At 48.3% G+C, this 27,726-nt stretch overlaps 2 protein-coding genes across 2 annotated transcripts; both read left to right on the top strand.

The window, feature by feature from the left end:
* Positions 1–579: 579 nt before the first annotated feature.
* Fcrl6 (Fc receptor like 6) lies at positions 580–4,531 on the top strand. The gene is made up of 5 exons (XM_021231932.2): positions 580–943; positions 1,073–1,354; positions 1,740–1,862; positions 3,339–3,442; positions 3,518–4,531. The coding sequence occupies exons 1-5, from the start codon at positions 580–582 to the stop codon at positions 3,617–3,619; spliced, it is 975 nt and encodes a 324-aa protein (XP_021087591.1). The 3' UTR covers positions 3,620–4,531.
* A 7,487-nt stretch (positions 4,532–12,018) lies between these two features.
* Positions 12,019–21,773, top strand: Slamf8 (SLAM family member 8). The gene is made up of 5 exons (XM_005078196.4): positions 12,019–12,354; positions 14,676–15,002; positions 18,258–18,563; positions 18,647–18,754; positions 20,401–21,773. Exons 1-5 carry the CDS (start codon positions 12,312–12,314, stop codon positions 20,457–20,459), a joined length of 843 nt encoding a protein of 280 aa, XP_005078253.3. The 5' UTR covers positions 12,019–12,311; the 3' UTR covers positions 20,460–21,773.
* The last annotated feature ends 5,953 nt before the right edge of the window (positions 21,774–27,726 follow it).

Here is a 27,726-nt window from a genome sequence, read left to right on the forward strand (position 1 = left end):
TCTACAAAGATGGAAAATTCCTTAATTTCTCTGTGAACAACAGCCCTCTGTCCATAAGGACAGTAACAGTGAGAAACAGCGGGAATTACAGCTGCGGTGGGAAAGTGGTGGATTTTGAACAAGCCTCAGAACCAGTCATGATTGAAGTCCAAGGTGAGTCACCAGTTGGAGAGGCCTGGTGGAACAGTAAGGTAGGTTCAGGGATCCTGGAAGTCAGTGGCTCTCTAGGACCCCTTACTCTAGACGATGCTGAGCCAATTCATCGGGTCCTGAGATATCCACAATGATGTCCAACATGTAGCCAGAGGTTGCAAGGGATTTGGAAGAACCCTGGGCCAACTCATCTACCCATCTTTCCCCTCTGAGGACCACAACCACTAAGGGGTCTTCTGGCTCTGAGTGTCCGGGGTTCTCACAGGACCTGGCTTTGTAGGAGTCATTTCAGACTCACTGCATGAGGACAATGGACAAGCTCTGAGGATGAAGTTGTTTCTCCTCTGGGTCTCAGAGCGATAGATAGCCTGAGTGATGGGGACTGGGGGGAGGAGTGGTGCAGGTCTAGGAGTGATAGCCTGAGTGATGCGGAGATCAGTCCTTGGCCTCCAGGGCTACGCCGTCTGGGACTTTCTTCCTGAGCCTTGGGCTTATGTCTCCCCAGAGTTGTTCCAGACTCCTGTGCTGAGCTCTGTCCTCCCTCCATTCTTCCAAGAGGGGAGACCGCTGGTCCTGAGGTGTCAGACAAAGCTGCACCCCCAGAAGCTAGCCTTGTGGTCCTTTTACTCTTTCTACAAGGATGGTCATGCCATTCAGAACAGGAGTCACAACCCAATACTCCACATCTCAGAAATCAAGGAGGCAGACTCTGGGCTTTACCAGTGTGCGGTGGACACTAAGGACGGCCTAATCCAGAAACGAAGCCAACGACTGGAGATCCAAGTACAGGGTAAGCAGATAAGGGAAGAGAGACACTCCTCAGGGGTCCAGCTGGCCTCGCTGGGAGTATGTTGGGGTCCCAGGGGAGAAAGTATCCTGGATCCTGGTCAGTCAGACTGACTCTCCCTGTGTCATCCAGTGCCCGTATCCCATCCTGCGGTTACTCTGCGCCACGAAGCCACTAACCCTGCTGCGGGAGACACGGTGGAGTTTCTCTGTGAGGTCCAGAGTGGCTCCCTTCCAATCTTGTGCTCATTCTACCTTGATGGAGAGATCCTAGGGGACTCCCTGGCTTCCGCTGGCCGAGTCGCCGCCCTCCTCATCTCAGTGAAGCCAGAGTGGAGTGCTCGGAACTATTCCTGCGAAGCAAAAAATAATGTCTCCAGAGAGAGGAGTGAGCCCCGGAAGTTCCCCTTGGTTGGTATGTTTTGTCCCACATGATCTCCGAGCCTCAGGCAGCTCTCACTCCTCTGCCACCCCCCACCACACCTAGCACAATAATGGTTCTACTTAATGATCTACAGACCCAGACTGGAATGTCTATCCTCTGCACTGGCAGAGGGTGGGGAGCCCCAGGGGGGAGGGGTTACAGGGCCATCCATAGCATGATCAGTCATGCTAGTCCCTTCTGTACCGTCTTTCCCACTTACAAGGCTTCTCAGGGCCATGTGTTTTGGTTTTGGGGTTTTGTTTTTTGTTTGTTTGTTTGTTTGTTTTATTTTTAAGCTGTCCATTGTGTCTCCTGTGTCGGTTTGGAATGTATTTCTGAATTTCGACAATGCACATAGTTCCTTCCCCATTCTCAGGTTCTCAAGTCTTGTCTGCCATCAGCAACCGGTCAATTGCCTGGCTACTTGCAAGCCTGCTGTGTGGGATAGTCCTTGCCACTGTGTTTCTAATTCACTTCTTCAGGCCCTGTAAAAAAGATGGTTAGTAACTCTTTTTTGATTCCTCACTTGCTAAATCTCTGGCATTTGCCAGCCTTTGACAAAACACAGCCTGACAGACATAGCCATTCTCTTTACCTGAGTCCTACATGAGAAGAGAGACTTTTCTTCCCAAGTCCCACAAAGGAACACTCAGAAGGACACAGAGAGTTTTCAGTATACACAAAGAGATGTCCAGCCTCACGTGATCGCAGTCACGGAGATACAAACCCACTATTACACACTCAGGCATGAATAGAAGCATGAACCAAAGAATTCTTACAAGATAGATATGATTTATATTGGTGGCCTTCACATTTGAAAGATAATCTGTGGCATGGAATATGACAGGAGGTAAAACACTGAAGAAGGCCTTAAGCTGCTCTCACTAAACTCAGCAGTCCCCAAGTCTGCTAAGAGATAGAAGTAAATAAGAGCTAGGGTGCACAGGTCCGTACTCACACACCCACCGTGGACAGTGTGGTACCCAGGATGAGTCTTCTTTGGATACTAACACATCAGAAAGGAAATATGATAGAGAGGACAAATCAATGGCCAACTCCCAACCCTGCCACTTGTAGCTTGATCAGAGCTCTCTAAGAGTCATCAAATTATCTCCCTGTCAGGGATATTGTGAGGCTTTAAATTAATGAGATAAAATACAGCTACAAGTAATGGGTTCACTGGTACATAAGTGGCTTCCTGGTGATTTCTCATTCTGGGACAAGCAGATTGCGCACCAAGTTCCTCCAGGGTTATCTTCTGAAAAGGCTAGTTAGATACTTGAATTTTCTCATTTCTCTGTAACTTCTTCTCCCTGTCTTGGTGATGATATTTAAGCATGGCTGCTGGCTTTCAAAGTAAACACTTTGTATATCTACATGTTTACTCCCCTTGAAGCCTCATTTATTTCAAGCCATACTTAAAGAAATGGCTATCAGTTTCAAGGATGTCCAGTTCCAATTTGTTTCTAGGTCTTTAAATGTACCTATAGATATTTAAATCAACCCACCTCTCCCTCCATGGGGACAATGTTCTTATTTTCTATTTAGTCTAGGGCAAAAGTGATTGCTTTAATAGACTTCTAAAGCAAGACATATTTATTCAAGTTGGTAGCTCTTTCTGCCAAGAAAATTTTGATGAGCCTTCCGGAAGCTCACTTATTCATCAAGATAGACCATCCCCACCAATCCAAGAGTCTGAAAGGTGTTCTTTCTAAGCCCAGGACCAATTTCTTCCCTCACTGGATACCCAGTTAGGATTTGGGTTAGCGTTTAGCTTCTTTTCCTTTTATCAGTACAACAGTCTTTATCCATCTAACTTCCCATCACCTCCTTCTTTCTCTTCTAAAGTCTAGAACCTGTTCAGGTGACATTTGCATTCAGACATTTCTGCATGATAAGAGAAAGATGGAGTTGGGTCCAGAGGTAGATGGGAAGATCCCAATCCCTAATTCTTCCTGTGGTCTGTACTCTCTAGGGAAGGGCACTAGCCAAGAGATGAAAGAAGATGAATGCAGACTTTCTGAACCGAATGTTTCTCCTCCCACAGCCAGACCTAAGGAGCTCACTACAGAAGTACAAGTAAGCAGGGACCCCTGCCCTTCCTCATCCTTTGACACATGCCTGCTTCCCCGTACTGACCTACCTTTCCTGCAGGACAATCACATCTATGCAACGGTGAACAAACCAGCGAAAAGACAGCCGCTGAGTGAGATCACCACGAATGATCTGGATCCAAACAGCATGAAAAGCCAATAACCCCTTGGTGTCTGATGATGGGATTCCCTGGTAGCGCAGTGCCTCCCTCCATCTGCCCATGTTCACCTCCAGCCCACAGTGCTCCCTTGTTGTTCCCCAGTGCTGCCCAGTTGCTTCCAGCTTTCTGTGGGTCATCCAGTTCCTGAGTCCACAGGGAGGGGGGCCCCTGTGCCCTACTCCTGGCCAGGCACTCCTGAACTGTGGGTTCTCTTCTGAGTGGGAAACCAGGCAATCGCATGGGAATGAACAATTCCCACCTTCACACACACACACACACACACAAACAGTTCCAGAAGTACAATTGGTGGGACCCAGAGCCACATATCTCTTCTTTCAATGCAAATGGAAAAGGGTGTTTCTTCCAGATAGACAGATGATTGATAGATAGATGATGGAGATAAATAGATGATAGATAGAGGTGATAAATGATAGATGCATAGGTGAGTATATAGAGATAGATAGATGATAGACAGCATAGGTAACATAACAGGCAAAGGATAAGATACTAGATAATAAGATACCAGATACTAAGCACAGACAGATACGTGTGTCTGTGAATAAATACACGAAGATAAATAGATTTCATACAAAAAGAGAATATGCTTGCATTTAGCCTGAAAGCCAAGCATGAAGCTGTGACTACAGGACTAAAAGACCCCTCAGATGTTCGGCAGCACCAAGGTCAGCCAGCAAATGTGTTGCCTGGATAATTTCATAGAATCTTGACAATAGGGCCAGAGCCCTGAAGACAGCAAGGACTCTGCCTTCACCTGCAGCTCTGAGCAAGTTCAGCTCAGAGACAGAACTCAGCTTACCCAGAGTTCCAGATTGCAGAGTGCACCAGAAAAGTCTGTCACTGCTTTCTTGTTTAAAAAAATGGTTGTAAATCTATTTTGTTAAAATAACTATGTACATCTGTTTCCTGTGGTTCATCCGCTGGTTTGAGGCATCGACACTCAGGAAAAGATCTGACACGTGCTCCTTCAGGCCCAGTTTCATTGGGATTGCAGACAGCAGAATCTGACTTACCTACAAAGGAGACATCAGTGTTATCGGCACCTCAGACCGCTAACATCTTATATAGAAGCTCCCCAGGCTCCCCAACATCAACACCATTGTTGTTACCTGGTACTTAGAGAAAAGCAGCTGCTCAGACCCAAACCCAGACCTGCTGGATGACGATCTGAATTTCAATGTGATCCCCAGGCAATTTGCAAGTGCTTTTAAATGGGCTGCTCTGTTTACAAGACACATTATGGAAACGCATCCATCCCCTTAATTGCCTATGGTTCTGCCCTGTAGACGGGGAACTAGGAAGACCGCCCACCCTACCATCTACTCTTTCTCTTCTATTCCCTTGTCCTCTTCCCCTTCTCCCGCACCAACCTCTTTCCTCCCTCGTCCCGGTCTCTCCCATCACCAATCCTGTCCGTGTCCAGGCAACACTGAGCTCCTCTCTCTTTGCCACTCAGAGAGAAGTTCAAACCAGACATTCTAGAGGCAGAGGACCCCTATGGGTCAGCCAGAGTGTGCTTGTAGACCCCAAGCGGTTGCTACTCCCTTCATAGAAAAACTGTCCCCTTACCAAAAGATCGAAACATAGACACGTCAGCTCATGAAGGAAAACACTGTTGCTAAGGCCCTGGAAGCCTCCAGACATTCCAGTGGTTCCCAGGGATCGCAGACTACCTCCTTCCTGAGTTGTCCCATTTCCCTTACACCAGAGAACCAGGCTGATGCTGGTCTGTGAACTGCTTTCAAGAAATCTGTGACAAGTACAAAAGTTACAGCAAATATTTAGAAACTTTTATAGCAATTTAATGTTTGTTTAATACAATCATAAAAAATTAGAGCTTGTATTTTATAGGTATGCCTTTTTTATTTTGCTTTTCTAGTGATTTGTTTTTATTACAGTCTTCAAAAGTACAAGTCCACAATGGATTGGAAATTTAAAAAAACTGAAAACAGGTTGTTTGGCTCAGATGGGTAAGAAACCCTTGTATACACACACACACACACACACACTACTTCTGGCTACTCAGGAACTTTGCTCTCTCCCTGGTATCTGTCTTTACAGACCTGTGTGTGTTGGGGTACCCCGAATTGAGGAGGGGTCCCCAAGCTGGATTCATCACCCCAAGAATCAAGAGTCCACGCACCAATTGATGCAACATGCAAGAGGCTTTAATTAGGCATCTGCAGATGGGCCTCTCGGTCAGCTTTTAGACCAATCGGCCCCGAGGTTCAGTTACGATCAGCTTTTAAAGACAAAAACCACAAGCCTTTGGGAGGGGTCCCTAGCTTGTGACGGGGGGGAAGGGCTATGTGATTACTGACCAGGGGAAGTAGATGTCTTCCTGACCTACACGTTGTAAATTCCTCAAACCTTGGTATGAGTTAATCATCTCTCCCTAAGTAAATGGTGGTTATCATCTCCTTGTTTCCCACAAATCTTGTTTGCCCATCTCTGACGCCCTGGTCAGTTCGTCACAGGTGGTCAGCAGCCCGGAATTGGCCTTTTGTGGGTTTACAGCCCTTCTGCAATTAAGGTTGCTAAACCATACATCCCATTCTGTGGTTTGGCCAGTTCCTGGGATGTGGCCCTTTGTTTACTTTCTGAGTTCTCTAGTGGGGTGCCCTCCCTGTTTAAGCTTATATTTTATTTCTATAAATTCGGGGTCCTTCATGTGTGCAACTGAAAATATCCTTTTCCCTTGGTTTAGAAAGGAATAAACAAACTTTTTTTTTTCAAAAATGAACCATTACTAAGAAAATGCAGAACCCAAATTGCAGGTGGCCATACTTTTCAGCCCATACTGTCCCCGGTTTGTGGGGTGTTAGCATCCAGTCCGTGGGAGGGACGTGTCTCACAGGGGAAAAGTGACCATCGGTTCTCAAGGGACAGACCCTCTTGACACTGAGGAAGGGCACTGGAGAGTACTGTAGGCTACCGCGCCACCAGCATCTGATGTCACTAGTCACAGAACTACCCACCTGCAGCCCCACACATTCTGTACTGGGAAACATCTTTTTCTCTCCAAGTCGGAGCTAAATGCAAACCTTTATGTATGAATGTGTTGACTGTGCCTCTTCTAGTGACCTGAGCTCTGTAGATCCACACTACCTAGAGACTCCAGTGTCTGGGTGGAGTGTAGTACAACAGCCTGGAATTTCTCCTTAAAGGGAGAAGGAAGCCCATAGCTGGGAGTCCCGTGACTGCCCTCTGCTGGCCCCCTCAAGAGTTGTGCTACCTACAGGGCTCTGACCCATTCACGGGTAAACTACACCGTAAAATACGGGGACTGGGAGCAGAGCTCGGTTGGTACTTGCTAGGCATGCGGAAAGTCCTGGCCACACCTCAGAAAGCCATGTGGTGATGGGTACCTGAGGTATCAGCACTCCTGAGGTGGAGACAGGAGGATCAGAAGTTTAGTGTCATCTTCAGCTACATTGTGAGTCCAGAATAGTCCAGGCTATACGGACACCTGGTCATTGTGTTGTACGTGGCTACACAGTTTAGACTCAAGACAAAATGGAAGCAAGAGGGTTGCGTGCGTGCCTTGGGATTCCTTTCAGTTCCGGGTTGGTTTAGATTTGGCTAAGAAATGAAGTCAACATTCTCACTTAAATGAGAAGCTCTGAGTCCTTTGTGGTCTCAGTTCCTTCCGAACTGCTGGAAGCAGCAGCAGCTTGCAAGCCCTCTGCAAGTCTGCCCCTGCCTCTCACACTGCTCACGGGGCCTCAGTAGAGACTCCGTGGAGTTCCTCAATCGGTTCAGGAAGTAGTCCGTGTCTACTTGTTTCTAGAACGTTTTCCACGTGGAGCACGCCAATAGCGATGGTCACTCTCCTCATCAACACAGGATTGCTGCCACCCAGCATGTGAGTTCTGACCTCATGGGGATCACACACACTGGATGTATGCTCAGTGACTGTTTATTCGATGCACTGATCTGCACGAGCTGAGAACCCAACAAGTGTTGGTGAAGGGTGCATGCATAAATGGGTTTCCAGTTCCCCTTCTCTACCTTAATAAAACCCCGTGGAGGCTTTGTTTTCTTTTATGCAGCCTTCCTTCACTTCTCTAGAAAGGTGTCTCATGGCCTCAAAAGCAGAGGGGCCCTAAGATGGACACCCCTTCTCTCCCTCTCTGCGCACCACGCCCCTGGCTCACTAAAGACATCATCCCTGCCGCCTCTTTACCAGGCTAGAGCCAGGGTGAGGTCTGTAGGAGACCGGGCCGGCACCATCTCAGGGGCGACCAGTAAGCTGTATTCAATGACAGTGGCTATTTCTAGAGCGTGGCTGAAGTAGTACTTTCCCATCGTGTTTTGCCTCAGGCCCTGTCTTCCTGCTGTACCACAGCTCCCAAGAAGGCTGGCTAGGGAGGGGCTGCTGGGGCCCAGCGGCTTGGCATCTGCTGACAGATCTCACAGGTGTGGCTTACAAGGTATTGAAAAAGAAAACTTCAAACCTGGTTACATGATCTATTAGCAATTCACAGAGCAGCAACCCACTCACACGGAAGATTAGCAAAGGTGCCTGATGAACTGAGCAGAGCTGCGCTCCGGAGGCAGGGAGAGCCAGAAAAAGAGGAAAATGAGGAACAAAAAGCCAATCAGACATTTCAAATGTTATAGTTCCGATAGGATTGAAACTGTGCTGGGGCCATAACCGGTAAGAGTGTTCACCTAGGATGCACAAAGCATATAATTCAGTCCCCTGCTACCCATAAACTGGAAGCATTCAGGGGGTAGAGACAGGAGGGTCAGAAGTTCAAGGTCATCCTTTATTACCAGTGAGTTCAAGGCCAACCTGTAACACAGGAGACCCCATGAACATAACTAGCCTCCTTCCAATTAACTGATTAAACAATTTCTTGCTTTTTAGAAACTTGCGTAGTAGGAATAACTCCAGTCTGGCCTTGGTCTGGTCAAGATCTCAGTCCACAAGACCCTCCTTCAAGTTTGACAGAGCAGCAGAGTTCTGCCTGCCCTCTTCAGCCCCAGCTGTACATCTCGCCTCAGAGCTGCACCTAGAGGCTACCCACTCCCCAGTACCACCGGGTCCTTTCCCTTTACCCCTGGCCCCCTAGGAGTCTGCTGAATGCCTCTTCCTTCACAGCTACTGCCTTAGCCTCTTTCCCTGCCTGGCTCTCTTGTCTCCTGGTCTCCTAGCCTTCTCACAACCTTCTCACTTCTCCCTGTGGAAGAATCATGGCCCCATGCTGCCTGTGCAGACTGGGCATTGCAAACACAACTTGGCTCACCCTCACCCAACCCTTCCCAGCCTGAATCTCTGCACCAAGCAGCCCTGGGTTTTCTGTTCAGGCAGGTTGCTCGGCCACCTGCTCACGCTTCCTGCAGCCAGTGGTAGAAATGTAGTGAGGCCCAGGCTGCTCCACATGGCAGATGAATCCACTTCTCCATCCTCGGTATGCATTCGCAGACTCCTCCTGACTCCAGCTTCCCAGAAAGGCCCCAGGGAGACAGGAGTAGCAGCCCTGGCTGCCAGCTGCTCTCTTAATTAAGGAATGCAGGGAGTGGCCCCTTTGAACTCACCTGCTAATTTACTCTAACACACTCCCCCCTGTGGCTGGGTAATTAATGTGGTGTGAACCAGTGATTAGCATCAGTTCTGGGGAGAACCTGCCTGCCTCAAGGCTTAACCCTTCCCTGCACCTGGGATAGAGCACCTCCTCCTTCAGTCTGCCTCTCTCAACTGTCACACAGCAGAAGGGAGGATTTTCCCCTTTGGGGAGGTAGGATGTTTTCCAAGCCTTACCTATTCTCCCCTCTTCCCAGTCTGCTGACAGGGGCACTTGTTAAAGGACCACTATGGGCACCCAGCTGTGTCCTCCAAAGGAATTAAAGATCTGGCCTGCTTTGCCCGACTCTGGCATCCCACACACCACGCTTGTCTTGTGTGCTCCAGAATTACCCCGTGCCAGCTGACAGGCGCGATCAGGTCATCACCTCACGGAAAGCCTACGCTCGGCACCCCAGGAGTGGTCAGAGAGAAAGAAGCCCGCTCTGTGTGGTCACTGGGGCTTCCAGTCTAGATGAGATCCTGACTCCAGGTCAACATCAGACACGCCTCTGTCTCTTTCCGGTCTCTGGCCACTAGCAGACAAGGTTCACACTTGAGCCTCACTGTGGACAAGATCCACGGTAAAGCCTGCCTGGTGTTCACCATCAATACTAAGAGAGAGACCCAGCTCTTGGTTCCCCTCAGGGGAGCACACCGAAGCACAGAAGTTGCTCTTCTCATGGCTTCATGGCCAAACTCGGATCCAAGACTAACTCTGGAGTCTTTATTCAAAGGGGCTATCCCCTCCTGACCTGTCCTCAAAGGCTCCTTCAAACACTCATCCTTTAACTAAGGCCTCCCAGCCTTCCACCCACCCACCCAGGCCTGACCTTTGCTCTCTAGCCTCCTGTGCATACTTCTAACATTGTTCTTGTGACATTGATTGTAATTGTTGGGCTACACATCCCATCTCCTCCTCTAAATTTCGAACTCCTTAAGGGCGGGGGCTCCGCCTTTCATCTCTGTGTCCCCAGCACCTGGCACCTAAATAGATGCTCAATAAATGCTTGATGAATAGATGACAGAATTGACAAGAGGGCCATAAAAGAGTCTCTTCCCTTGGCTTCTCTGTCCCACAGCCAGAAACTTCCAAGCTCTGCTGGGACTTCTCTTCTCCTCCAGACACTTCCTTCCTAGTCCAGGCCCTCCTGTCTCTTGGATTCCCCTCCTCTTCCTCTCCCAGCCTGTGCTGCACAAAAACAGCCCCCTGCCTCCACGCAGGACTTCTTAGGGCATTGCTTCAGTCCATCAGTGATATGCTCACCTGGCATAGTGCTTATTAGAACTAAGATTCCTGGACCCATCCCTACCCACTAAGCCAGCAACCCTGGGAACTCCGGTTTTTAACAAGGAGAGCCATTGCTCTCTGGAATCTCTGAACCCAGTGGTCAGCCTGTGTGATCAGACTCCGATCTCCCCTTCCATTCTTCCCACTTCGGCTTCCAAAGAGCACTCCCTGACTGCCCCTCATTGTTCTGGGAGCCTACCTGGTACTTTCCCACTACAGACTCACACACACACACACACACACACACACACACACACACACACACACACACACAACTCTTTCCTTCTGTTCAAGGTCCATCAGAACCTCTGTCCTCCTTTTTCTCTTCCTATCTAAACCGTGCTCAGAGTCTACCTACTCAGCCAATCCCTGCCCAGATCCACAGACACCTTCCCCTCACCCCTCATGCAATACTGACTGCCTGTGTGGCTCATTTGTCTAGAGAAATGCGTGTGTGCCAGCAACCTGCACTTTTCCCCCCCGAATGTCTGTTTCTTCAGGCGGGGACTCTCCCCCACCTCTCCTGCTCCCATCCTATATGTCTAATTCCTGATCCAATGATACCAAATTATGAACACCCACTTGACTGACAAGCTAGAGACGATGCAGGACAATACACAATGATCCACATTCAGGACATTTAGGAATCTTTCTCAAGGGCAACATCTTGAAAAACTGCTAGGGATAGGGGTACTCAGTGGTAGAACATTCCAGAGGCCTCCCGTTCCATCCCTAGTACTGGGGGAAGAAGAAGAGGATGGGGGAGGAGAATCAGTTGAATAACTAAAAACAGAACAAGCATGAGGAGGGGGTGACTGTGACATAATAGACCCACACCCTGACCCTCTGTGATCCCAGCAAGCTGCCTAACATCACATTGACTTTAAATTCTTTCACCACTAATACTTCCACCAGGGCTATGAGAAACTCAGCTCTGAGAATGGTCTTCAGCCTTACATAAAAAGCAAAAGGGGGTAACCATGTCTAGTGGTCATTATTCACTCACTTAACAGTTATCCAGCACAGAAACAAATATAAGTGTTGCTGTTAAACCGCTTACAGAGCCACTGAAGCCATGACCAGCATCATGGCAAAGGCATAAAGAAAGAGTAAGTGCACACTGGTACAAAGGCTCACCACTCTGCTCGTAGTCAAGAAGCCTTAAAGGACGGCCTGGCTGTGCAGAGGTGACCCAGGTCTGCAAGGACAGATGGACGAGCATGCCTGCTTGGGAAGCTGACACAGTGTGTGCAAATGCCCGATGGGTGGTTCTAAAAAGAGGTAACCTTCCTGGGATGGCCAGAGAGGAAAGGGGATGTGGCAGCCAGCCTGGAGACACTGGAGAGCCTCACACACTGAGCTCCCTGTTTAGTCTTTATCCAGTGGGCAGCAGGAGGCTTTCAAAGGATTTTAAGCAGAGGGAAGTGACGATCGATCAGAATCACAGTTCAGAAGGCATTCTGTGGCAATGATGGTGATTAGACACAGCCGTGGGCAGGCTTGGATGCAGAGAGGCCTGGTGACAATCTGCAAGGAGCACATGGGCTGTGTGGATGTGCTTGTCATCATGCTTTGGCAAGCCACGTGCACGGAAAAGAGGCTGACTTACAAGAATCTGCTCTTGAAAGCTCAGTCAGGCCGGCCAGGACCACAGCCAACTTCCACTTTATTTGGGATGCTTTCACTTTCAAGACATCTTGTTTTGAGTCAAGATTCCTCCTTCTGAACATGGGACTTTCCAGCAGGACCACAGCTCCTTTTGTGTACTCATTTGGCCGAGGATATCCTGGTTTGTTGAGGGAGTCTTCCGAAGGGGATGTCGGCCATGTGGTCCCTCTGGAGTCTTCTTCTCTGCGAAGGTAAGTGGAGCAGACGGACAGACAGCCTGTCTTCAGGAAGATGAAAGGCCCTCCCCAGCTTCCCTCATCAGACCACTAGACAGCTGCCTCTCAAAACCAAGTAAGAACCCAGAAGCTAAGGAGTTGTGCAGAGTGAAGCAAGCCCCGGGGCGACCTACAGCAGGGTCTTGGATGAAATGGGGTAGCAGCACTAGGAACATCTGTATCCAGGAGACACCGTCTGTTCTAGGACCCAGAGCAGCCTAAGATGATGGCAGTTTTGAGAGAAAGTTGGGTGCAGGGATGGTGGGGGTCAGTCATTACTGACACATGGGGACTCTTCAGTCCAGGAAGAAGAGGGGAAGGTAAAGCAAAGCAGGGTTCCCTATGGTTTGAGGAATGTTTTCTGCAGCCTATAGGAATTCTGGGGTCCCTCTCTGCACCCTGTACAAGGGGAGATGGGCATTGGGAAGAGAGGAGAGGTGACAACTGGGTAAACATGGTTCCTATGGGCTTGAGAATAGTCTTCAAACGCTTGGTGGCCTTTCATCAATCTGTGCCTGAGTCTTCCTCTTTGGTCAACAAGTAGTCAACATGACAAGATCAGCCCCTGCAGGACCAGGGTGAAGTTCACAGACCCCCTCCAAGACACTGTTGTATCCTTCAGGGACTCATAAGGACTAAACAAGAACTCACTACATTCTCAGACCTTCAATCATGTTTAGAGAGGTTCTTACTGGCAACAGAGAATGGTTCAACAGCACGGATGCAGCCCCCTTGTCTTACTTAGAGAAGGAAGGTAAGAGGCTGAAGGTCACACAGCTGATTTGTGGCAGAGTCAGGACACAAGAGAACCTCAGTCTCAACTGACATCCACTGTTAACACTGAAGCTGTGTCCTGTCAGAATGGAGATGGCTGAGCCCAGTGAGGGCAAGGATGTGGATAAGGACTAGAGTTACCGGCAACAGAGTGGCCATCCAGAACTGGGCTCCTTATCTCAACTCACAGCACTCGGATACACTACATATCATCCCTAACCCTGGCCTGCACCCCAGAGTCTCCTACTCCAGGCTTCGGACCAGTCCTCTGCAAACTCAGTACAATTTACTGAGCTCCTGTAGTCTGGTATCAAACTGGGGCACTGGAAATACATGGATGAAGACATTTGCTCTTGACCTGAAAGAGTTCATGGCCTGGTGGGAGATGTTGATTCCGAAACAGACAATAATAGGACAGGGGTGCTGATCCCTGATCACTGTGGGAAAGCAGAAAGAATGTATACTTGCTGTGAGAGATGGGAGAGGTTAGAGTTCATGGTGATGCTTCCAGAGTAAGCATGAACAAGGCAGAAAAGGAGTCAGGAGGGCAGTTCAAACAGGGTTGTCTTCAGACTTCAAACTCCAAATGGTCCTCAGAAAACTCAGCATCTTCTCTCTCATCTCCTGTCTGTCTCTGTCCTTGTTTCAGATCACAAATAATGACGGGCAATGAATACCAAAGAGCTGGGTACTCTCCGAGTTCTCTCCTTCACTCTCTGGACCTAATCTAATAGCAGTTTGCTAATTACACTATTAATCTCTCTGACTCAGTTCTCCCCATCCCCACAGTTCCCTTCCCTTGTTCAAGCTTCCACCACCTCCCTCTTGTATGCATATAAACAACCTCAGCCTTCCCCCACTTCCAAGGCATTCTCCATGCCTCCTACTGTGACCATCTTAGGCCTGCATTTCATCATGTCACTTTCTTGTTTAAAACCTCCTGAGTGACTACACATACAGCACACACGAGTGCTCGAGTGCCCCCCCACACACACACACCATTGTTCTAGAATAAAAATCCCAGAAATCAATGCTGCTTCATGGTACAGCTCTTGGCGGCCTCGCCTACTTAGCTTCCAGTCCACAGAACTTTCGTTTCCCCATGCTCTCCCTTGTATTCTTCCTGGTGCTGTCCCCTCAGCGTGTAGCACTTCTCCATCCCTACTCCAGCAGCCACGGCTTGACTGGCTGATTCCTAGTCCTCCTCCGCGTTGTTTCTTCTCTGAGGCCGCTCCAGGCTGAGCAAGGACCCCTACTAACCTATTCGTGTTCAGCCACTTACTCTCATCATGATACTTCATTTACTTTAGTGGCTGGCTTGAGGTCTGATTTCTCCATGAACAAAGACCAGATCCTCTTCCTGTTTTGTTCCCCCATCCATGACACACACTACTACACCCTCAGCCCAGTGCAGCTGCTGGGTGGTGGAGGGGCCCCAATTCAATTCCGAGCAACTGAGATGTTTGCCAGGAGTCGACAAGACGTCTACACAGGCACATTCACCATGGTTTCTGTCCTTACAGCACTCCTTCCCGTTGTGGCTGTCAGTGTCCAAGTGCTAAGCAAAGTGGGGGATTCGGTGCTGCTGGTGGCAGAGTGCCCCCCTGGCTTCCGTGTGCGAGAGGCCATCTGGCGGTCTCTCTGGCCATCAGAGGAGCTCCTGGCCACATTTTTCCGGGGTTCCTTGGAGACTCTGTACCACTCGCGTTTCCTGGGCCGAGTCCAGCTACATGGCAACCTCAGCCTGGAGCTTGGACCCCTGAAAAGTGGAGACGGTGGCAACTTCTCTGTGCTTGTAGTAGACACAGGGGGTCAAACCTGGACCCAGACCCTCCATCTCAAGGTGTACGGTAAGTGTCCCCAACACTTGTTCCCTGATTCTCCTCCTGCAAACTGCCAGCCATGCTTCTGGAGCCATGGGAGCTGGGGAGGACTAGGATCCCGAAAGGCACAGCCTTCTTTGCTAAATCCCTCTCTCAAAGCTGCTCCCAGCAAGTCACATTCAAAAAAGGGCTTCCCACACACTCCCCAGGTGAGCCCCTCACAAAGCAGCCGCCTCGCCAGCCCACCAGCCTCTCTCTACGTCCCTTCGTTCTTTCCTAGACTCAGCAGGCTTGGGACTGATGCTCGCCCACCAGGCCGTCCCCCTTTTCCTCATTTGTGCCATGAGCCTTATAATGCGCACCATGTACCACACCAGTGAGGATGAGGCAAAGCGGTGTGTGGCGCCAAGTGGCCTGGTGACCCATTCTGAGGCAGCATCATAGACTACATGTGGCACTATTATTTTAATTACCACTAAAAAAGGAAAAGGAAAAATGTGGCATATGACATAATTAGTTTTTACTTACAAGTTAAATTCAGCTTGAACTGTAACTAGTTATAGAATTTTGTTCTATATTTCTGTTTTGTTTGTTTTTGTTTTTATGGGTTTTTGTTGTTTTGTTTTGTGGAGGTTTTGTTGGTTTTTTCCTTCCTTCCTTCTTCCTTCCTCCTTCCTTCCTTCCTTCCTTCCTTCCTTCCTTCCTTCCTTTCTGCTGTTCTAAAGTTAGTGTTAAAGATTCAACCCAGAGCTTTGAACATACTAAGAACCAATTCTACCAGGGATCTAAACGTACAGACCCCACCCCCAGCCCTGCCCCAGCATTACTTTTCCTAAAAGATCCTTTATTGGGTATGGTAATTACGCCTGTAATCCTAGCACTTGGGAGTCTGAGACAGGAGGGTTGCTGTGGGTTCAAGGTCAACCTGAGCTGTATTACTTCAGAGCTAAAAATAGTCACTATTTTTATTGCTTAGGGTCTGTGGGGTGGGTTTTGCTCCACAATGCCAGCATCATTGTGTGCAGCTGCGTGTATCCCTGCAGCTGGAGTGGATGGATGAATTGGCTAAGAACGGGGTGAAGATACAATGAGCTTGCTCTCTCCCTTCCTCCTTCCCTCCCTCTCTGTCTCCCTCTCCTTCTCCTCCCTCTCTCCCTCTCCTTCTCCTCCCTCTCTCCCTCCCTGTCTCTCCCTCTCCCTCTCCTTTTCCTCTCTTTCTCCCTCTCCCTCTCCCTCTCCCTCTCTCCCTCTCCCTCTCCCTCTCCCTCTCCCTCTCTCCCTCTCCCTCTCCCTTTCCTTCTCCGTTTCCCTCTCCCTCTCCCTTTCCTTCTCTGTTTCCCTCTCCCTCTCCCTTTCCTTCTCCATTTCCCTCTCCCTCTCCCTTCTGGTCTCTCTTTCCTCCACTGTCTCCATCCATTTCTGTTGCCCCAGGCCTTTTTTAACTCCCATTCATCTCATCTTCCTAATGACTTGAGACAAAACTGTGAACGGGGCCCACACAGAATTTCAGTAAAAACTCAATGTGAAAGGTTGCAGAAAGTCCAAATTAAGAATGGGAAGTGGGAATAGAGGCTGCAAAGAGGACGGAGGAGAGAGAGAGAGAGAGAGAGAGAGAGAGAGAGAGAGAGAGAGAGAGAGAGAGAGAGCACACTGGGAGGCTCTCAAATCCCCAGAGACAGTGTCTTACCTGCCCTTGGGTGAGCCATTTAGGATGCTGATTTACAGCTAGAGGATACACTTCCAGAGACCTGGAGGCCTGAAGCAAGTCGTGTATCTCAGCAGGCGGAATGCTGGCTGGATTTCAGCCCTCCTCAGCCCCTACCCCAGTGCCCCGGTGCAGTGACCTCCACAGCCAAGCGGGCCCTGGAGCCTCTCCCCTAATCTGTCTCAGCTGCTGCACTTGTGAAACAAGGACATTGAGCGAGGTAATGCATGCAGCACCCACACCACTAAACCCTAAAATGCCTTGTTCTCAGTATCTGAATTACAGATTTTAAGGAAATTGCTGTTTTATTGCTTCCAAATACATAGCGTGATTAGAACTAATTGCAGGAAGCTGCCAAGCAGCCGTCCTTAGGAGCTCGGCTTTGACAATAGATAAGAATGATTTGAATTAGCAGATCGGTTACCAGAAATGTCGATGGGTGTTTCTACTGCGCCTGAACGTGTTTGGAGGCAGCTTGTCCTCTTAAGTGGTGTAAATATCCCCCCTGTAATCTCTGTTTATACTATTAGTATGCCCAGCAAATCATTTCTTTTTTCATATCACAAATCCCACCAGATTGGGCTGGCATTAACGAGGTTTTACTCTGCTTGACTTTGGAATGCTGTCAGAGATCCGGCCCTCCTGTTGTCACTATAATGCTCTCCCACTGGCCCCTTTGCTAGAGACTCGGGACTTACTCATCAATCTATCTAGGAATGAGGAGCCACTGCTTAGCATGCCCAGGACACTAATTGGTTAGCAGCCCAGGTACCAAACACCAATTTGCCAGCCCAAGAGAGCTAAGCTTATGGCGATGACAGAGCCCCTCCCTCCAGGCTCCTCATTCATGGCATTTTATGCCCTTACAGTCATTTTCTTGTTCATTGTCACGTGTCAGTGTCTGTCTCCGTCACCAAACCGAGAGCTCCCAAGTGCAGGGATGTGTGTTCTCACCTGAACTAATAAATACTTGTCATCTCTCATTGACTGACTGGCACACTGAAAGAAGTGCTTCCAAAGGACATGAGCAGAATGAATGCCTGGAGAGTGGCGTCACACTGAACTGTCAGGGAAGGCGTCACAGTCGAGGCATAAAACAGTGTGTCTGACAGGGGGGCGGGTCTTAAAGGATGCATAGGAGGTCCCTAGGTGGGCAAGAAGGGAAAGAATAGGCCAGGCTTGGTGGCAAACCTGCAGTTGCAGCATTCTGAAAGTGGAAGCAGGAGCATTGTGGGTATGAGGACAAACCAGAATACAGATTTCTTTAGGGGAGGTAGGAAGCATTTATGTGCACAGATGAGCCACACAGACGCATTCGATGTCTGAAACAGCAGCTCATGTTTGGGAGACCTGCAAACCAACAGAATAGCGAGGAAGACCAGCAGAGAGTATGGCTGAAGAGGTTGACACGAGTCATTGCATAAAACCTTTAGCTACCCAGCTAAAGAATCAGCAACGGGAAGATAAATGAGATTGAAGAACAAAAGAGGCATCTAACCGGGCGCAGAACCCAGACACAGAGCTTAGACTCAGCCTAGCAGCCCTCTAACCCACTCTGCTCTGCTATTCTGACACAGATGCGGTACCTAAGCCTGTCATTCAAGTGTTCACTGCTGCAACGGAAGAGGCTCAAGCCCCCCAAACCTGCCAGGTCTTCTTGTCCTGCTGGGCCCCCAACAGCAGTGACATAACCTATAGCTGGCGACGGGAGGGGACAATGGATGTTGGCGTGGAGCTGCCTGGCCTTTTCTCAAATAGACAGGTGTTACGTGTCTCGCTGGGACCAGGAGACAAAGATGTGGCTTATACCTGCATTGCCTCCAATCCTGTCAGCTGGGATACAGCCACAGTCACTCCCTGGGAGAGCTGCCGTCATGAAGCAGGTAGGCCAAGGACCAATAATAACCTATGGTTTAGGAACTATGGCACATGAGGCCCATGTCTGACTCTACCCTCCATGTTGCAGCCTCCGGGAAGGCCTCCTACAAGGATGTGCTGCTGGTGGTCCTGCCAGTCTCACTCTTCCTGATCCTAGCTGGTCTCCTTGGGGCATGGCACCATGGCTGCTGCTCAGGTAGAAGTCTCAGAAGTGCAGAACATGGGGGAAAGGGATGGGAATGCTGGCAAGTACCTGGGACTAGACCTCCTCCCACTCAGAGTTAAAGCCCCGCCTCTTTGCATCTCCTGTCTCATGCCTTAGCCCTCCCCTTGCACTTTGGTCTCCAACCAGACTGAACAACCTGACTTTTCTTGGGTAATTCTTCAAATGAGCTGCTGGCTCACGTTCCCCACGGGCCTGTGCACATTATATTCTCTCTGCCCAGAGCACTGCTGTGATTTTCCCTGTCCACCTGGCCCTCTCACGCTGAGTCTTCAAGGTGAGTGTGTTCCAGGAAGCCTTCCCCAACAACCCCTCTATATGCCTACCTTCAGTCTGAGTAATATCCTTCCTTTAATCACCTTTGCTTACTCCATCCCAAGGACCTGTCTGCTCCTGCTGACTTTTGAGCCTAACCAAAGCAAAGCCTGGGTCACAATGGGACACACCCAGTGGGTCCCTTGAGCATCATGGTTCCTAAAACAGGAACAGCAGTGGTGAATAGTTATTGAGGAAAAGGCCTGATGAAATCTACTCACTTCTTGCCAACCATTCTTAAGAAAGGAATTCCTGGGAGAAGCCCCACCCCCACCACTGGCCAGTGGCTGATAACATCAACTCCTACAGAAAAGTGTTGAGGATAACCTGGTGAGATCAGGTTCCAGGCTCCACACACACAGTTAACTATCCCTGCCCAGACACCCTTACCTTGCCCTTAAAGGAACATCTCAGATGACAGAGGCTTCATGGCTGTTTTCATGCCAAACTGGCTGGCCTTGCTATGTTAGCTGTGTCCTGGAAATCTGTGACAAGGCATTGGATCCAGGGGTGACAGGTACTTGTGCATTTTTCTCAAGGGACAGGAAAGCTGAGGTGGAGGTGGACCCCTTAGACTGCACCTCGTTTAGGGGTCCTGTCTGTTAGGAAGAGGGTCCAGTCCACACACAACCTTTGCTCCCCACGATTTGTAGGAGCCAGGAAAAGAGCAGTTTTTAAAACCTATATTATTGAGATATAAATCATATGTTGTACAATTTGCTCCATTAAGGTGCACAATTTAATGGCTTTAAATTAATCCATAGCTTTAACTCCAATCCACAACCAATATTAGAACATTTCTATCGCCTCCCCCACCAAAGGAAGACTATAACCACTTAGTCAACACTCCTCAACTTCCCTGTGCCTCCCCTCAGCCCTAGGCAACCACGTATCTACTTTCTTAATCTATTCTGGACAGTTCACATGAATGGAATCCCACTACGTGGTTCCTTGTGATAGCCTCCTTTCACTTATCCTAGCATTTTTAAAGACTCATTAAAGAACAGCTATGGCCACCTGGGGTAAGGTAAAAGCTCCACACAGTGTGTGTGTCCAGGGGCTGGTCCCAGCTCTGCCACATGACTCCTTGTCATTTAACCAGGCACAGCACAGCCCTAACTTATAGCATGGGTGCAGATGACATCTAAACATTAAGAAGAACATCCTGTTCTTAAGGGACATCTCCTTCTCCATGATTTTAGAAAATAAGAAGGGATGATTGGATTCAGGACATCTAGTGTTCAGAGCCTGAGTATGCCGAGACTCTAAGCCCTGGAGGGGTAACCGTCTAATCTCCTCACCAGGGAAAAGGAAGGGTGCTGGCGCTGACAGAGTTCCAGAGACAGAGAACCCCCTCGTGTAAGGTGTGCCACGAGAGACAGCATAGACTGATGCTTGGATCATGACGAGACAGAAATCCTGCCCAGTGACACGATGCTCCACACCTGGAAACCGCCGGGATCCTTGTAACGTCCACAAGTCTCCTGTCCACTGCTCGCGAACAGCCAAGGAAGCCACCATCACCCTGGTTCCAACCTCCTCTCTCCTCCCTCCTCCCTCTGTTTTGCACATGCTGGATCTCCTCTGGGCAAGGTGGACTAAGAGGTCAATTCCTTAAGAGCCCTGGATGTTCTCTAGGATCCCCAGAGACATTGTTTATCCAAAGCATTCATTCTTGAGCACTATAGAGAAGGAATCGTCTAACTATCAAGAGACTGCCTCCGGGTCAGGTCCTGGGCCCTAAGAGATAACAGATGTTTGAAATACCCGGGAACTGAGCTAACCACTGCCAACTCCAACCCAGTCCCTAAAGACTGAGATCCTTGTGTGCAAGATGTTATGATAAGAAAAGTTGCAGAACAAGGAAAGGTAGAGGGCAGGGCTTTTTCTTTCTGGCCTGAAGGACTTCCAGATCATCTGAGTTCAAGGCCCCTCAAAGGTAAATTGAGGTTATTAAGATAATGAAGGATGGCTGACATGCCATCTTGGGATGGAAGCCATTTTTTTTTGAGGCAGGGTTTCTCTGTGTAGCAGCCCTAGATGTCCTAGAACTAACTCTGTAGATTAGGCTAGCCTTTAACTCATAGAAATCGGTCTGCCTCTGCTACCTGAGTGCAGGGCATTAAAGGTGTGCACTACCACCACTGCCCAACTGAAAGCCATTTTTCGGGTAGCACCCTATTAATAGACATCTTCATCACCATTAACTCTCATGCCTCCTGCATGATCTAGGGTGGTGTTTGAGGGTCTCTCTATACAGTCTATGCAGTTGCCGGAAAGGAAAAACAAAACAAAACAAAACACAGTTTGACCCAGCCAAAAGGAAAGCCTTGCACAATGGCAAGAGAAGCAGCTAAGTTCAGGGTAAGGCTATCTTCCTGAAACAGGGAGAATAAAAAGCCATGAAAGGCTACACTGTAGGGGTGGGGGGACTGGAGGGAAGGGTACTGTGACATTTCAGAATCTGCCACATTCATTTTCACTTACAAGTGTAGAAGATCCTCCTAAATTCAAGGGGAAAGCCAGGTCCCTACCGCTCAACCGTAGGCTTGTCAAGGTTGCTTTGACCACTCAACTGTAGGATCGTCAAGGTCACTTTGACATCCCCCATAGAGGATATTGTTATGGCCATCTTTGGAAAATGCATTCTGCCATTGAATGATTCTTTTTTGAAAAAGTCTAGGCTGTTTATTGCTGCTTGGGAAAACGAAACACTTAATGAGTTAAACTTATCCTCAGGGAGTAGTAGCTACTAAGGTTCATGCTTATTCCCATCCAGATGGAATGGGTTTCATCCTGGGGCCCCACCCAGGCCTTGATAATAGAGAGGAAGGAGGTATTAAAGAAGCAGAGGCAGTTTTGAGTATGTTTCCTAGGTGACGTCAGTCTCTCCACTCAGGAAGTCAATCCTGCTAACACTTTGCCTTTTCTCTCCAGTGCCAAGAAAGTCACTTTACCTGGGACAAATGATGGGCAAAATCCACTGGCTCGTGTGTTCACGTTACACACCTCTTCTTCCTGGGGTCCCTCTTGCTGGCTTTTCTCCGAGGTCCCTGTCTTTTTATAATTCTTTCCCTCTCCTGGTCTCACTTTTCTTCTACCCCTTTCCTCCAGCTTCCTGCTGCAGAAATGCACGTGCCCACTCCACCTGTCATCCGTGCTGCCCGCCTCTGCCACCTATAGGCATTTTCTCACCAAGTCTCAGAAAGCCAGCCTGTCCCTGAAAAGGAGGGAACAGGGAAGCCCAGGATCTAGCAATGAGCCATGGTGGTTCTGGGTGATACACACAAGCTGCCCCCACCTCCCCTCCATTTACCCCCACAACCTCACCTCAATTCAAGCACAGTTCTCCTCTTTGGGAGGTGACTTTTATCTGCCTTGTAGCGACAGTGATTTTGCAGTGAGTTGTACCAGGGCCTCTTGGGACAGGCCCGCGCTGCTCAAAGAAACTACCGTTCCCATCCGCAGTGACTCACTTGTCAACTAGTAGACTTATTATCCTTCCCCTGGAAAACACCAAGTGCTCTTGGAGACCAGTCTTATTCTAAGAGACATTGGGAAAGAGCCTTCAAAAGTTACACCATCCAGAGTATGAACTGAGCGCTCAGTGTATGATGAGAACTCAATGAGGCACTAGGAATCGGTTTCGGATGAAGCAAAGCAGAGTCCCAAAACCAAAAAAAAAAAAAAAAAAAAAAAAAAAAAGAAGAAGAAGAGCTGGGCGTAGGTGGCACGCACCTTTAATCCCAGCACTTGGGAGTCAGAGGCAGGTGAATCTCTGAGTTAGAAGCCAGACTGGTCTACCAAGTGAGTTCCAGGACAGCCTCCAAAACAATACAGAGAAACCCTGTCTCAAAAACAAAACAAAAAAGCAGAGTCCCATGTTCAATGGCATATAAATAAATTTATAAGTATATGCTAGAAGCTGACAGACTCTGTTTAAAAGATAAGGACGGCTGGCTTTGTGGTACAAGGTCAGAGACCCCGGCTACTAGGCAGGATGAGGTGGGAGGACAGTAATTCAAGCCCTGCCTGGATTACAGAATAAATTCAAGCCTAACCTGGCTGGTTTAATCAGAAACAGAATGCAAAAAGATGGGCTGGGGAATATAGATCAGGGGGAGAGTGCTTTCTGGCACGCCTGGGGCTCTGGGTTCAATCCCTAGAACCACAGAAATCTAAAGGAGGGAGAAAGGGAGGGAAGGAGGGGTTGAGGGAGGAAGAAAGGGAAGGGAGGAAGGAGGGAAGAAGGGAGGAAGGAAGGAAGGAAGGAAGGAAAGAAGGAAGGAAGGAAGGAAGGAAGGAAGGAAGGAAGGAAGGAAGGAAGGAAGGAAGAGACTAGGCACTGATGTGTGGCGAGGACTCATTCTAACTAAGACAGAATTGAGCACTGGCAAAGAGAGCTGTCAGCACAGATCTTGCACACCCCGTGAGTGGGACCATGGTTCACAGCCCATAGAGACTGGGTGGCTGGATCTAAACAAAGGAGAAATAAGGGAAGGGAACAGTCCAGAGACATGGCCTGGGGCCACCTCATGTAGGACCTCATGGTCTGAAGCATAAGATCTTCCCTTCCTTGGAATTTGGGTGGCAGAGGGGACCCCAGTGAGTCAAGGCATCAGTCTCTTTGGGGATGTTTCTAGCATGCACATGGTCATATCAGAGCCCTCTCCAGACTGCCTTTCTCTTCCTTGCTCTCATTTTCTTTATCTTCAGCAATAGCTTTTGAACCTACTCTTTTTCTATAAAGGATAAACGCAAGATCTGCTGGAACCAAGAGGCCAAGTGACAGAATATTAGAATATAGCTGAGCATGGTAGCTCACACCTGTAACCCTAGCACTGGAAATGCTGAAACAGAATTGCTGGACTTTAAAGGCCAGCCTAGACTATTTAGTAAGTACCAAGCCAGCCTGTATCTGAAAACTAATATGAGAGAATGGGAAATAATATAGCCCAGGAATCAGATTGAAGAGATCTTCATTTGCTTTTGGAGATGAAATGCTCAGTGCTTTAAAGCAGGGGAGGATGGGGAGAAAGAATGTCTACATTCATCAGTGGCATCCCCAGCAAGCCTTTCTTCCACGTTTATGACATAGTGCCTATGCCATGTTAACCAGCTCTTACTGATCTCTCAGGGAAACAACTGACCCTTCCTGACTTGACCCATTGGCTCCCTGTATCTGTCTAGCATGAAACCTCGGAGGAAAGCCTATAAAACTCCAGAATACAACCTCCCTGGGTCTGTGAACGTTTCCGTGGCTGTCTCTCCTTTGGGCTATGTGTTGGTGGCAATCAATTGCCAGGAGAGGCAGGCTGAGCATATGAGTGGGCAGTAGGGATATTCTACTGCACAGCTAGCCTGGATCCCATTTCAGAAGCTCACACTTTTAGGGAGACACAATAAACTTTAAGTATCCAGAAGAGAATGGCCAGAATGGTGAGAAGTCTAGAAGCCCTTGTCCTATGGAGAAATTATTAAAGAAACTGGTTGAAAAAACAAAACTCAGATGGATGCAGCTGTACAAATATTTGAAAGGTTCTAACATAAGCCCATACTGTACAACGAGAGCCAATAGAGCATGTTACCAAGATGCAAGTATAGACCCATGTGGAAAACAGAATATCACAGCTAGGGGGCAGGCTTGTGATTACTCGGTTCAGCTTCTTAGGTAGAAAACTGAAGCCAAAAAGATGTAATTAGTCAACGCAAAGTCAGCATTAATTCTAAAATTGGTTTTCTAAATCAGTTCGGCCCCTCACACTGCACAACATCACCAGGAAAGAACTTTCTAACTGATGACGAAATACGATTATGAAATGAATTGTTTCAACAAATGTGAGTAAGCAGAAACTGTCTCAGAGTAGAGATTGTTAATAACAGGAAGCTGTACTAGGAGTGACAAATGCATTGTATGTATATACAAATGTCTGTCTTCCAGGGCCGTGTCAGGCCCAGCTAATAGATGCTAACACACTTTTTCCACTGAGTCTAGATGCAATGTTGACAATACCCCCACCAATCAAAGCTGATTGCTGGGATGAAAACCATTTGCTATTCCTGCCCCCAAACAATCTATAGCATCCTTCCAATAGTGAGAATTCGGTACAATTTAAGGGAAGAATGAGTGAATAAGCAATGAAATGAAAAAGGCCAGTGGAAGGGTTCTGCTAAGGAGTTGGAAAGCAGCCATGCTTTGTGGGGGAAGATTTATCTAGCTTCTTTTCCTCTGCCATTTTTCTCAGTGTGTTGCTTGGGGGAAATATCAGCACTGTAAAGGGAAAGTGATGGGAAGTAGTTACACTATTACCAAGAAACACAAACCAGCAATCATACAAACAAGTGAATAATACACACAGCCATTGAAACCGTCATGTTTTTAGAATGTCTAAGAATAAAAGAGAAACACTGGCATTAGTCAGGATTCTTTGGGTCTATGCAAAAGCAGGAACAGCAACAGTGAAACAGACCTCTCTCTCTGGCCTCAAGTAAAGCAAATAAGGAATCCCTCCTAAAGTTGTGGGTTGCTCAGAGAACCCAATACTGACCAGACTTGGGGTCACCATGGGATTATCCTTCTATACTTTCTGCACTGCAGTCACTCACTAAAGTGTTGAAAACAGTGGCATTAGATCATCTTACTGAAGCCAAGGACATTCCTTCTGGGACAACAGAAGAATGGTATGTGACATTTTGTCAGAAACAATAATTGATTTAACAAAATGAAGTTAAAAAAAAAAGCTTGAACAGGACTCTGAGCAACAGAAAACACATCTTATCTGCTCATTTGATAAGCCTTACTGAGCATCTGCCACACAGAGGCCTATCAGTTACTAAAACACATCATAGCCCTGACCTCAAAGGGTCCATGATCTCATTGTCAACAGCAGTACCGGGACAGCCATACTGCATGCCCCTCCCCCAGTGAGTTCAAAACTGTCTCCTGATCTGTCTGACCTCTGTCCCCAGTAAGGCCCAGTCCAGTCCCTGGAAGAAATAGCAAATGACTGCTTTGCCTGGAACAGCTGGCAGGCATGGAAGATTGGGTAGCATTGTGGTGTCCTGGGCAGGTCTTCCCAAAGCAACGGCTTCTGTTCAGCTGTGTTCCCAGACTCTGGAGAAGTCACAGGCTTATTCAGGGATCTCCATAGTCAGGTAAATTAATGAAACTCAGGCCTAACTGGAGAGAAAGTGAGGTGCTGCTCTCTTCCTGACCATTGGTTAGTCTACTCACCACCTGACAACCCACTGCCAGCGTAACCACAGGAGCTCAGCGGTACTTACCACAGTCCTACCCATCAGATCCGGGAACACACCATCCGCAATCCTACAACCTATGATCCACTGGTTATCTGGCCCTCAAATATTGTGGAATGCTCCTGTTTCTTATTGAGAACAGCAACCTTACAGGCTAACACCCAGAAAATTCCTAATAATCCCATCCTCCAACACACCCTCACATACCACACACCACACATGTACAACACATACACACAACACACACAAACACAACGCATACACACAGCGTACACACACACAGTCTTGGCTTCTTCCTAAGGCTTGAGCACACATCCCTCATGCAGTGATACCTCGGCATGAGCAGGTAAGAGAGAATGTGAACTGACCATAGACCTGGCTACTACAGGGGAGAGAATGAGGCTCGCAGATCGTCTGGAGACCTGAAACCTGGACAGCCAAGAGAAAATAGATGTCTTATCATCTGCCAGAGGGTTCTATATCAAAGGCCAGAGTTAGCCCAGAGTGTCAGCCAAGTTCAAGTAGTGGCTAACTCAGAGTTTTGTTCCCTGGAGGCTGTGTCCTAAAAGGACAAGTGGAGTGGAAGGCCTGCCAACCCAATCCCTATCAGTTACCCCTAGGGGACCATACTCAGAAATACTATCAGCCTGCACTTCATCAAGATGGCTACTGACTGGGCTTGTGCTACTGACAGCTTCCCTTGGTTCACCTCCATCAGCAAGGACACCAGGGGCGCTACCTGGAGTTCACTGTCCCTCTGAACCATACTCTGAATCCAAGATCCAGGAACTCCCTGCCCAAACAAGAATTCTGAGACTTCTTTTCTGGATTCATCCTGCCTAAGATAGGTAAAGCCCATGCATGTGCCCCAAGAATTCTAAGACTTCTTTTCTGGATTCATCCTGCCTAAGATAGGTAAAACCCATGCACTGTTCCCCTAGGGGTGGGGAACAATGTATTCATGGCATCCACATGTGCATGGGAAATCCTCCACAGTGAAGGATGTAGTTACGGGTAAGAAAACAAAGGGTCCACCCTCAGGCCCAGGACAATGAACTAATTTTTCCTTTACTACTGTAGGTTGTGAAATATTTGTTTAGTCTGTATGAAGATTTGTTACTGTGAATGCCCAATAGCTAGGCAGGAAAGAAGAGGTAGAATTTCTGGAGAGAGAGAGGACTCTGGGAAGAAGAGAGGTGGGGAGATGCCAGGAAGGACTGAAGAGGTCAGACACATGGAACAGAGTAGAGGTAACCAAGTCACATGGTAGAATGTAGATTAATAGAGGCAGATTAACTTAAATTACAAGAGCTAGTAGGACAAGCCTAAAGGCCAAACTTTCGTAATTAATAATGAGTCTCCATGTAGTTATT

Source organism: Mesocricetus auratus, unplaced genomic scaffold (genome assembly GCF_017639785.1).
Source record: "Mesocricetus auratus isolate SY011 unplaced genomic scaffold, BCM_Maur_2.0 Super-Scaffold_100676, whole genome shotgun sequence".
NCBI lineage: Eukaryota > Metazoa > Chordata > Mammalia > Rodentia > Cricetidae > Mesocricetus > Mesocricetus auratus.

Bases quoted from the DNA above. Each gene is read 5' to 3' on its own strand.
- Fcrl6 (XM_021231932.2), top strand. From the start codon at position 580: ATGCGGAGATCAGTCCTTGGCCTCCAGGGCTACGCCGTCTGGGACTTT. The intron at 1,355-1,739 runs GTATGTTTTGTC...CCCCATTCTCAG, and splicing joins CCGGAAGTTCCCCTTGGTTG to GTTCTCAAGTCTTGTCTGCC. The intron at 3,443-3,517 runs GTAAGCAGGGAC...CCTTTCCTGCAG, and splicing joins AGCTCACTACAGAAGTACAA to GACAATCACATCTATGCAAC.
- Slamf8 (XM_005078196.4), top strand. From the start codon at position 12,312: ATGTCGGCCATGTGGTCCCTCTGGAGTCTTCTTCTCTGCGAAG. The intron at 12,355-14,675 runs GTAAGTGGAGCA...CTGTCCTTACAG, and splicing joins GAGTCTTCTTCTCTGCGAAG to CACTCCTTCCCGTTGTGGCT. The intron at 15,003-18,257 runs GTAAGTGTCCCC...ATTCTGACACAG, and splicing joins CCTCCATCTCAAGGTGTACG to ATGCGGTACCTAAGCCTGTC.